The sequence below is a fragment of the Beta vulgaris genome, chromosome 8 (assembly GCF_026745355.1).
Source record: "Beta vulgaris subsp. vulgaris cultivar EL10 chromosome 8, EL10.2, whole genome shotgun sequence".
NCBI classification, from domain to species: Eukaryota; Viridiplantae; Streptophyta; class Magnoliopsida; order Caryophyllales; family Amaranthaceae; genus Beta; species Beta vulgaris.
Window position 1 is genome coordinate 57,690,469 of NC_079209.1, and position 11,382 is coordinate 57,701,850.

Sequence of the window (11,382 nt, forward strand, 5' to 3'; positions counted from 1 at the left end):
GTCAAATTAAATTTAAATGAACCGCTAAACCTTAAAAGGACAATTGTGTTTTTTTTTAAAAGGATGACAAAGTTTATTAGATCATTAAATTAACTTCAACCCTTGGTCACTCTTCCTTGCAATCTAAGCATCTAAAATATCCAAATTGCAAAATCTTTGAATCCAAGGAATAAATTTGATGATGTGTGTATGCTTTATTTCAACTACTATGAAAAACATTAACGCATATATAAGCTTTTTGTAAGAATCCCGCTTGCCATCACTTCTTTTTTACGTTTTCGTCAACCCTAAACCCTGAGCTATTTTTTATGCGCATTCCTAATGAAAGGAAGTTCGCCTGCTCATTCGGGGGAAAATGATGATGGGGCAGCACGTTTGCCAGGCCAAGAGTTGTAGTTGCCGCTGCTCTCGTCTCCGGTGTTGGCTCTTTCCGGTGCTTTTGGGGTCGGTGCCATTTTCTAAGAGAAAAAGGCATTCGAATAGCGAACGAAAGACCAAAAGATTGTATCTAGGAACAAGATTCATCATATATGTCGTGAAAACTATTGATCAATCAAATTAAATGCTAATTTAAAGATAATCAAGAGTGTTTCTTAGATAATCCTGTCATTTTTATTAAAGTAGCATATACTCATCTCTTTTTAATGAGTCAGGACCCCATGAAAAACCCAAATTTATAGAAGTAATAAAATATTGACCTTTGATCACGTTGATTATTTATTGACCTTCGATTTGCACTATATATTTTTCACCCTTACCTTATTTAGACCTAATATTTTGTTCACTATCACCATACTTTTTAACTTACAGATTTCCCCTTTTGTCCATTAACAGTATAAATTCAGAGTGAGTCAACTCGTTTTCAGTCGAGAAAAACGGGAGAAAATACGCAAAAAAATGAGATTGCTAATCCCTATAAATAAGATTTAATCAAATTGGAAGAACCTTCTGTGTGAAGTAGCAGAAAATTACTGGTAGTAATTAGACTTTTTAGAGTGTTCAACTAAACTATACTTCTTCTTTTTTAATAATATTTCTTTAGAACTTTATAATATATACTAGCATTTAATTTTCTCTGGAAGAATCTGTTTTGAGGTTACTTTGAGTATTTCAATTATGTCGCAGACCAACTGGGAAGCCGATAAAATGTAAGATTTTTTCTTTTTCTTTAGTCTAAATTATTGTTCTCTCTCATCAATTTGTTGGGTATTGAATGTTTTATTTGATTTTTTGACCAAATTAAGGGTTTTTATCAATTAATTTCGAGTTGGGGTTTAGTGGGTATGATTGAATTTGAATCTTTTGATTAATTTCTTGGTGGGTTTTGTGTTTTTTTTGATTTGCAATCTGAATTTATTGTGTATTTTCTTGTTATTGTCTTTATAATATGATTTTACAGTGAAATTTTAGGGCTTGCGTTTTTTTTTTTTTTGGTGTGTGTGTGTGTGTGTGTGGATTTTTATGATATAGGTTGGTGGTTCTAAAGTTGATTGACATAAAGAGAATATAATCATCTAATTTTTTTTCTTTTTTGGATTGTAGAGTTTCTCAGTTTTATTAGGGTTATCAGAATTTTCCTTGGGTGTTTATTTATTGGCTTAGTTGTTTGATTTATTACTTTCACTTGGGTGTCAGGTTGGATGTTTATATACATGATTACTTTGTAAAGAGGAAATTACATGCTTCTGCTAAAGCTTTTCAGCAAGAGGGGAAAGTATCTACAGACCCTGTTGGTAAGTGAAACTTCAAGATACAAGATATGCTAAAATTTGAAGACAGCGTATTTTGTTCTGTTATTTGATGGTGTTTCCTTATTTGATTTTGTTGTAGCGATCGATGCTCCTGGTGGATTTCTCTTTGAATGGTGGTCAGTGTTTTGGGATATATTTATTGCAAGGACTAATGAGAAGCACTCAGATGCTGCAGCTTCTTATATTGAGGTCTGTTGTCTGTATCTCCAGCGGAAATTCTAAAATTTAGAACTTTAAATTCGGGTTATGCTAGTTCCAGGTTAGTTGACCTGTCAAATGTGCATAAGTCGAGCTGGATGATGACATTGTCTCATAGGTGTCACTCCTAGTGTCTTGTGCTTTCCTTTTTTCAGTAATTGAATGTAATTGTATGTCTACTTGGATTGTACCATCGCGAATTATAGGTGGTTGACATTGGATTTTGTCCAATTGGGAAACTAAAAGTATTGCAATTTGATAGCTTTGCAAATTTTAACAGTTAAGTTGTTGTTATCCGAAAGCTTTGTGTTGAACTCGGAGTCTTGACAATACTTTCCTGGGCCCTAATACCTAGAATTAAACTTCTTCTTTGGGGGAGGCGGGAGGCAGGAGGCGCAAAAACTCTTTCACTCGAAATGTTGAAGCTAACTAGAATTTTCCTATTTCCTTTCTTGATTAACGGAAGAAATTATTACTAAGGGTGTATTCTCTTCACCTGAACCGAACTAATTAGACCTGATGAGCCCTAATTTTACATTATGTTTACACCTGATTAGACTTGATGAGATTTGATTGGATCTGGAACTTATTTTTTAAGGTGAAGAGACGACATTCTAAATGTCCATAGAGGGGACTAGAGCTTGCGATGTTTGAAGCGAGTGTTTAAAGGATTCCAATATTTGAACCCACAAATTAATTTCTTGATGTTGTTTCTTTCAATCTTTCCTCAGGGAGTTGAGGAGGGCCTTCCAATCCAACACCCCATTGGCCTAGGCTAAATTTTACTTTGAAGGGTGGTCGCCACTCTGCAGACACTCCCCTACAACTAGGTTGGGTTACATATGAGCTGGACCCCAAACATTAGGGTTCGATGGTGCCAGAAGACCCTTTCAGTTTCTATAGTTTCTTGAATTTCTCTCTAGATCTTTTACTGTTTGAATATTAGTTAATAGAAAAGTATTGGTAATGGTCACGGGAAACAAATCTTAACTAGGAAAACATTCCAGTTTGAAGAATAAGGAGGTAAGCATCAAAGGAAAAAAGTAAGAAAAGGATGCATTGCAAGATTTTGTAAGGAATGTGAAGGATTCTTCAATTGTGTGGAGCTCCGTACTTTGCAGCAATGGAGTATATGATGTGCCTTTGTGCTCTATTGTTCTTCATCTACTTCATTCATCTAGTTAATTTATTTTATGTTGTGTTTTAATATGTCAGACTCAAATATCTAAAGCAAGGGAATTGCAACAATTAAATCAACAAAAATCACAGCAACAACATCTCCATATGCAGCAACAAATTATTTTGCAAAGGCAGGCACAGCAGCAGCAACAGCAGCAGCGGAGAGATGGTGCCCAACTTATAAATGGCAATGCCAATGGAATTACAAATGGTGATCCTCTGATGAGGGCGAACCCTGGAAGTGCAAATGCTATGGCCGCAAAGATGTATGAGGATAAATTAAAGCTGCCACTTCAAAGAGAAGCATCAGATGACAACAAGGTGACCTTAAAGAGGATTGGGTGGTCCCTTCCTCTTTTTTTTTTTTTTTTGGTCTATGCGGTGTTCTTTAAGGTCCTCTTTTTCTTCCCAAATTCAGCTGGTAGGTGTGACCCCTTTTTTATTTTTTTCAGACAAGGTTTGGGGAAAATGTAGGCCATCTTTTGGATCCAAATCATGCATCACTTCTAAGATCCGCTGCATGTGGTGGCCAGCATCAAGGGTAAATATGCTAATTTTGTTGCTGCTCATCTCATTGGTTTTGGTAATGTCATACTTGCTAATGAAGCAAGTGCTCTTATTTTGTAGGCAAGCTTTGGCTGGGACTCCTGGAAGCATGTCAGGGAATCTTCAGCAGTATCCAAATCGAACATCACAAATTCCTCATTCAGCACAAGTATCTATCTGCATTCTCTTTATCACATGCCTTTTTGTCGTTTTGTCTCCCTAGACTGATTTAACCTCCCTGAATATCTCAGTACTTTCCTGTTTTTCTTGTTTTGGACATAAGATATTTAGACCAAGAGTCTTTTGTCTGCTTGATTTTATTGTGCTCGTACACTAACTCTAATCTTGTCGCAGGAAATGAAACCTGAGATGAATCCCATGATGAATGCTAGAGCGGGCGGTCCACCTGGTCAAGAAGGGTTGATGGGAGTTCCTGGTAAACTTTTAAACAAATTTGAAAATCTTTTAGGGGGACTTTAGAACTGTATTATGTTATGTGTTTAGAGGGCTTATAGGTTGACTTTTGGGTCTGTTCTTAGTCTTGATGTTATTTGTCTATGGAAAAGAAGTAGATAGATACTTTCTGCTGTTTCAAGCACTTTATCCTTCTACTGTGGTTTATCATCTATAAAGTTGAGACTAATTTGTGAACCTTCCAAACTTATTGTCTTTGCCAGCTTGAGATTACAAATGTAACATGCTAGGTTTCCAATGAGAAGAATAGTTGAAGCTCCGATATCTGTGAAACAATGTTATCATTGCTTTGTTAAAGAGAAAGAGGTCTTTGTTATCTATGAGCATGTTGCAGTTCTATGGATGAAGTCTCTAACTACTTGTTTTTAGCTAGTTATTATCGATTTGAATCTATGTGGAAGTTAGCATACTTCCTTCATCCCAAAGTAGAGTTTCTCTTTGACTTTTTGCTATATGCAAGCTTGAAATCAAACCATTATCTTTCGCTTTTATAAATAATAAATTATGCTTTTGCTACAGAATAGTAAGAGTATGAGAGTTATTTTCCATGTTGTGAATCATTATAACTTTAGCTAACTAGTGGTTGTAATAATTAAATCCTAGGAGATAGGATCCCCCAAGCGGTGCTAATTGATCCAAAATGTAGAAGTGGAAGATTATTTTGTGATACCAGCTTAGATTTGATGAATTGGTTGAAATTGAATAGATAATGTTGTTACTTATGTGATCCAACATGTTAATATATGTTTATGTTGCAGGGTCAAATCAAGGTGGTAACAGTTTGACATTAAAAGGGTGGCCACTCACAGTAAGTTGTCTTGACGTTCTTGCACTCTTTTTAAATCATTCATTTAGCGATCTCTTTCTCGCCATCCTTTGGCCTGTATTAAATAAGTTGGAAACATATATAATCTTCAAATTCTCCCTTCATTTTCTTTTGGCTCCTGCTTTCTTTTGTATTTTGTGTCCAGTTGACTGTATAAATGTTTGCATCCACTGAATACTACTAAATTTGGTTCTTTTTTGTTTATCTTGTCGATCCTTATGAAAGGACATCACTCTAAATGGAGGTAATATTCTTTGATTTCACAGTTCAGTGAAGACACCTTGATGTGGATGTTCTTGCTTATACACCTTTCCTGGGTTGTAGCTCCGTTTTCCTCTGTTTATCCCCGTCTCCTGCATTCCTGTGTCTTTATAGGATGTCCTTTTAGCTTTTGCTGCTCAGAACCCCCCCCCCTTTCTAATAGTCTAAATAGATGGATTTTATTGTATGCTTCTTGTTATACGCTCCAGTTGTTGCGTTCTTGATGTCATGCTGTTTTTGTTTTTAGGGTTTTGATCCAATTCGATCAGGGATTCTTCCTCCTCAAAAACCAATGAATCAGTCGCCCCAGCCTTTGCATAATGCACATGTGCAGCAGCAAATGGTCTTGCAAGCACAGCAGAACTTGGCTTCCCCCTCCATGGATATGGAGGCCAGGAGGAGAATGATTCTTAATGGTAACAGAAATGTGAGTCTTGGGAAAGATGGACAGCTAAATACTGTAGGCGAAGTTGTTTCAAATGTTGGTTCACCAGTACAAGTTGGCTGTTCAGTTTTGCCTCGAGGGGACTCTGATATGCTAATGAAGGTGTATACCTAAGTGCATGCATTATTGTGTTGAGTCTCTTGCATGTTAAATTAACATCTTGAATATTTTTTTTTGAAGCAACAATTACCAAACAACAGCCAACCTCAACCTCAGAATCCTCAAATTGGACTCTCGAGTCAGTCACCTCAGAATCCTAACCAGATCAATCAGCCTGATAAAATGGGTTCTGGCAGCACGGCTATTGATGCTAATATGTCTAACTCATTTCGAGGAAATGATCAGGTTCGGAATTTTTGGCTTGTTTATACTTCTATATGCTGAATCTATGCTAAAACTTGTTCTTGATGGACCCTTCTAGTTATAAAACATTAGTTAACTATGCTCTGCATCACAAATTATTCATTATTTCATTACTACTCTAAGAAAAGCTTATTAAGAAGTTAAGGAATAGAACTACTGTGGTAGGAAAGTGAAAAAGGTTGAGAACTATTTAACGAAGGTAGACAAAAAAGCATCTCAAGTGACTTATATCTTTGAATGGAAGCGCTAATATATTTATTTCATTTCATTGTCAGACTGAAGTTACATTATTGGATACTGTTATCACTTTGTCAACTTTGTTCATTCATAAATTTTTACAAACTTTTCTTTATTGGTAATCAAGGCTTCGAAAGGTCAGATGGGGAGGAAGAGAAAGCAGCCAGTTTCGTCTTCAGGCCCTGCTAATAGCTCGGGTACTGCAAATACTGCAGGCCCTTCTCCCAGTTCAGCACCTTCCACACCATCAACACATACACCAGGGGATGTTATGTCCATGCCAAATTTACCACATAATGGTGGTTCCTCGAAGCCTTCCCTTATATTCGGTTCTGATTGTGTAGGCACACTCACATCAGCTCCGAATCAATTGGTAAGCAATTTTTGTTTCTTGTCAAGGTTATACGCTGGAAGTTCGAGAAGGAACTGGAGTGGTAATGACTCTGGTCAGCTTAACTGCTTGACTGAGAATATTCAAAACACTTCAACTGCTTGTTAAGCAGATAAATTGCAGTGTCCTAAGTCCTAACCTAGTTTTGGTATTTTAATCCTGTGGATCTTTGGGTTCGAAAGCCCCCATCTTTCTTCTTCAACATCTGGCTAGGCCTAGTTTTGGTGTTCTAATCCTGTGGATCTTTGGGTTCAAAGGTCCCCATCTTTCTCGTTTAAAATTTAAAATATACAGATATGGAGGTTTAACAAGTTGGGAGGATTGGTTATTAGGCTCAGCAAAATTTGCAGTTATGTATAAGCAGAATGGATTTGAGTTGTGACTTGGAAATTATCATATAGTGCACAAAGAACTCTTACCCTTATAGGATGTCAGTAATGGAACTTTACAAGGAGCACTGACAGACAATTTAACATAATGTTAATATTACACTTTGATCTTACATGGCAGTTGAAAGTTCTGCTTGACACCCAAGTTTATTTTGAACTTGAAAAGTTTTGAAAAAAAGTAGTGGCAATTGGGCTTATTTACCGATTTTTGAGGTTCTACAGTAGATGTCATTCTGTTATGGTATGAGAAGCATTTTGGTGGGATTGCAGGCTGATTTGAGCCGCTTTGGCGATGAAGCGACTTTGGATGACAATGTTGAGTCTTTTCTGTCTCATGAAGAGGGAGATCCAAGAGATGTTGTGGGTCGGGGTATGGAAGTCAGCACAGGTACTTGTTTTTCCCCGCATTATGCCGTTCATCAAGGTGCATTTAGTGAGTAGTTTAAAGAAGTGTCTGTCTTCTGTGTATTATAGGTTTCACGTTCAAGGAAATGGCCCTTATTCAAGCTAGTACTAGCAAAGTCAACTGCTGTCACTTCTCGTTCGATGGAAAGCTGCTTGCCACAGGTGGCCATGATAAGAAGGTTTATATCTGGAGACCTCCATTCCCCATTTCGTTTATGTCGGATACTCTGATCCATAAAAGTGATAATGTATAACTTAAAAACGTGTGCAGGCTGTTTTGTGGTTCACTGATACTCAAAAACCGAAGTGTACTCTGGAGGAGCATACTCATATGATAACAGATGTTCGATTTAGTCCAGGCCTGTCGCGACTGGCAACATCGTCATTTGATAGAACTGTCAGGGTCTGGGATGCTGATAATGTTAGTATGCATTTCTATAACTCCTTTGTTCTTATGGCCTTTCTTAGTGCTTAGCTTAGTTCCCGTGCTTACTTTATTTCAAGGACAACACTTCTTGTCATCGCCCTTTTTCAGTATGCATTTATACATTCAATATATATTTCTTTTGTGTTTGTGCGTTTGTTTTTTGGCCTGTATTGTAAAGGCCTGTTCCTACGAAGTTGTAAGAGAATTTCCAAGCTATTTGCATGAATGTGATGCAGATAGGTGGCATAGCCGCATTCAGGTTTAGTTCTACTTGTGTATATAGAAACCAAATATGAAGTATAAGCTTACTTTTATATCTTAGATTCAACTCTTCATCCATTGTAGTTAATTCTTTCAGCTAAGGTAGAATTTACACTTCCAAAGTGCAGTATATGTGTCTTTTGGCAAAATGATTTAGTGGTTAACTTCTTGTCCTAGCTATGCTTTTAATGGGAGCTCAGCATCAAGACCAATAGATCTCATCTTTCTTCTCTTCTGAAGATAGTAGTTAATGTAGGGGGCAATAATCTGTTTCCTTTTTACCTTTTTATCTCGTTTTTTATACCTTTCTCTATGAAAGTGTGTTGCTTTTCTGTTTTAGCTATAGAGAGGTACACTTGGTTTTGTCATACTGCTTTTCACTTTTCAAGCTTGAATGCTATAGTTGCCTCCTGAGTTTTTTAACACCTCTGTTTTCAGACTGGCTACTCGCTTCGGAATTTCACTGGTCACTCTACCTCTGTGATGTCATTAGATTTCCATCCAACCAAAGAGGATCTTATTGTCTCTAATGACTCAAACGGGGAGATACGGATCTGGAGTATCACTAATGGTAGTTGTCCTAAAGTTTCAGAGGTATAAAGTGTGACAAAACTCTATACTTTTGCATAACTTGAGATGAAGTATTTGATTTATCAATTTGTTTCCTTTCTTACAGGGTGGCACGGTTCAGGTCAGATTTCAGCCTCGTACTGCAAAGTTTCTTGCTGCTGTGTCAGAGACGGTTATTAATATGATCGAGGTGGAGACCTTCTTATTGTTTCAGCAATTAAAGGTGATGCTTCTCTTCTTGCTCCGTTGGAAATTGCCTTAGTTTGTTTTTGTGATTCCTTATATCTTGGTATTCTTGTTTGGTGATGACTTTTGCCAACTTTTTGTTTGTTTTGACTTCATCTTATGGTCAAATTGGCAAAAATATGTTTGGTAAATGGCTTTTAATTTTTAGCCAAAATTAAAATCCTCCTCCCACTTGCCTTTTAAGAATGGCTTTTGGCTTCCAAAGTCTAATTTTACCAAACATCTTTATAAACAACTAATAGTCAAACAACCAATACAAACAATTGGTCGAATCAACCAATATTTGATTGCCAAAGAAGGGCGGGTTGAGATCACATGTCCCGTTAGATGTTTCATCATGTGTCCAGCTCCCTTCTAATTTTGACACCTCGTCAATCTACAATAATAATAATAACAATAATTATAAATATTTTAGGATCAAACATAAAGCAACAATAAACTTGAGATCTGATTGCATGAATTTGTTTCATATCAGGGCCACTCACAAAAATTTCATTCAGTCTGCTGGGATGCTGCTGGTGAACGTCTTGCTTCTGTAAGCGAGGACATGGTCAGAGTTTGGCGTATCAACAGCACTAGCGGCAAATTCCAATGCATTCACGAGCTGAACTGTACTGGCAACAAATTTAATACCTGTGTATTCCACCCCGTATATAATTCTCTTATTATCATAGGCTGTTATCAGGCAAGTTTCTCTCTCCTCACTTGTTGTATATTTTCACATGAATCCCAGGTTTTTTCTACATTTTCACACATCTAGCCCTATACTACCTTTCAGAACGGAAGTACTAACATTCTAGATTTATCTTTGTAAATCTTTTTTACCTAATACTTCCTCAATGTTTTTTTTTCTATTACATAATATGGTTTCACGCCCATTAATGCACAACAATTCGAAAGCACACATCGAGACAAATCTAAGAAGATCCCACATGATTGTATTTTTCCTTGCGTTTAAGTCACAAAAGATGGTCAAAGGAGAGTTGTGAATAGGTAGGAGTCCCACTATGCAATAGAAAATATACAGAGGAAGTAAGTATGTATGGTATCTTGATTCTAATGTCTAAAGCAATAAACAGGTATTCTAATATCATGATTCATGAAATCAGGTATTTTCGTCTGTTATGACGAATAATTTTGAGTTAGAAATTTGTGATACACACGCACGCGCACACACACAAACAAACATATTGGCCTTGTGGCACTTCATCGTAGTATTGTCTAAGATTCTTTTTCTAATTTATTTTTGGGATTGGTAAGGTTAAGTGGTGGAAGCCCTCTCTCAAGGAAACATAGGGAAGGGGGAAGTAGTGATAATTGAATCGTGGATGATTTTGAGAACTCCCTAAATCTAGGAGTCCATGACCCAATTTTCCTTGTTAAAATATATATCCACCCCTGTCCATCAAGCGGGTGGGTTGGATCGAGCTTCTAACCCGCAATCCACATCTGACTCAGCCTAGTGGACCTGATTCTTTACAAGCCAAATCTCTTAGAAAGGAAAAAGTCTCATGTTTGACCAATCCGGTTCCCAACCCGGACACCCTGCATATCTTATTGTGCGGTCCCATGTCCAATCGTAATCCGGCCCAGCCTACAACTTGGTAAAAAGCCTTGACTTTTCATCTCTGCTTCAACTTTAACAAATTTCTTATACTCTTGCCAGAATTTGGAACTCTGGAACACGCAGGAGAACAAGACGATGACTTTGGCAGCACACGAAGGACAGGTTACTTCCTTGGCTACATCTAGTGTCTTGGGTTTGGTCGCTTCGGCTAGCCACGACAAGTGTGTAAAGCTCTGGAAGTGATACGAGTACGGGTCACATGCTTTTTTTAAGGGACCCGATGTTTTACAGAGATTAGACCACTTCTGTTTTAGGAAACTCCTGAACTGTGTTTGAGATTTAAGCATAGAATTCATGTTTATATTCCTATACTTAGAATGAATGGAACTGACTTGTGCTTAGTGAATAGGATTCCTACATTGCTGTTTGTTTTTGTTTTCCAGTGCTAACTCAGCAGCTGTATGATGATATTCTAAAACTAAACGAGTTTTCCTTATCTTAAGAATGCATTTCTTGCTGTACTTATTTTCAGGATATGATCTTATTATCCAAGATTGTAAAGTTCTTATAGGTTTTATAAATTATTTATTCATACTTTCTTGACCATTAGTATATTTAATTAAATGTTAGCAAATACATGAAAAATTGATATTATTGAAAATACACATTTGATATTATTGAAGATAATACTGTATTTGATTTGATATTATATTTTAAGGAAATTTGTCAGAAACAATGGTTTAAATACAATTTTTTGCGAGAAATAACATTTATTTTTTCAAAAAAAGGCAAAAGAAGATTAACATTTATTTGTTTTGCGTCAGACAACGTTGATTCTTTTTCCGG

General features: G+C 36.7%; 1 protein-coding gene across 3 annotated transcripts; it reads left to right on the plus strand.

Moving 5' to 3' along the window:
• Positions 1-818: 818 nt before the first annotated feature.
• On the plus strand, positions 819-11,130 carry LOC104902129 (transcriptional corepressor LEUNIG). Of its 3 annotated transcripts, none has more exons than XM_048634206.2 (18): positions 819-1,148; positions 1,636-1,733; positions 1,831-1,940; positions 3,165-3,449; positions 3,581-3,669; positions 3,756-3,849; positions 4,029-4,110; positions 4,907-4,956; positions 5,483-5,782; positions 5,861-6,025; positions 6,408-6,653; positions 7,331-7,448; positions 7,535-7,644; positions 7,737-7,886; positions 8,592-8,747; positions 8,830-8,946; positions 9,445-9,654; positions 10,636-11,130. In XM_048634206.2, the coding sequence occupies exons 1-18, from the start codon at positions 1,117-1,119 to the stop codon at positions 10,777-10,779; spliced, it is 2,556 nt and encodes an 851-aa protein (XP_048490163.1). In that variant the 5' UTR covers positions 819-1,116; the 3' UTR covers positions 10,780-11,130. The 3 variants fall into 3 exon arrangements, with proteins under 3 accessions (XP_048490163.1, XP_048490164.1, XP_057246960.1); XM_048634207.2 differs by having other exon boundaries at positions 5,483-5,662; XM_057390977.1 differs by having other exon boundaries at positions 820-1,148; positions 3,756-3,843.
• The last annotated feature ends 252 nt before the right edge of the window (positions 11,131-11,382 follow it).

Bases quoted from the DNA above. Each gene is read 5' to 3' on its own strand.
- LOC104902129 (XM_048634206.2), top strand. From the start codon at position 1,117: ATGTCGCAGACCAACTGGGAAGCCGATAAAAT. The intron at 4,957-5,482 runs GTAAGTTGTCTT...TTTTGTTTTTAG, and splicing joins TAAAAGGGTGGCCACTCACA to GGTTTTGATCCAATTCGATC. The intron at 5,783-5,860 runs GTGTATACCTAA...TTTTTTTTGAAG, and splicing joins ACTCTGATATGCTAATGAAG to CAACAATTACCAAACAACAG.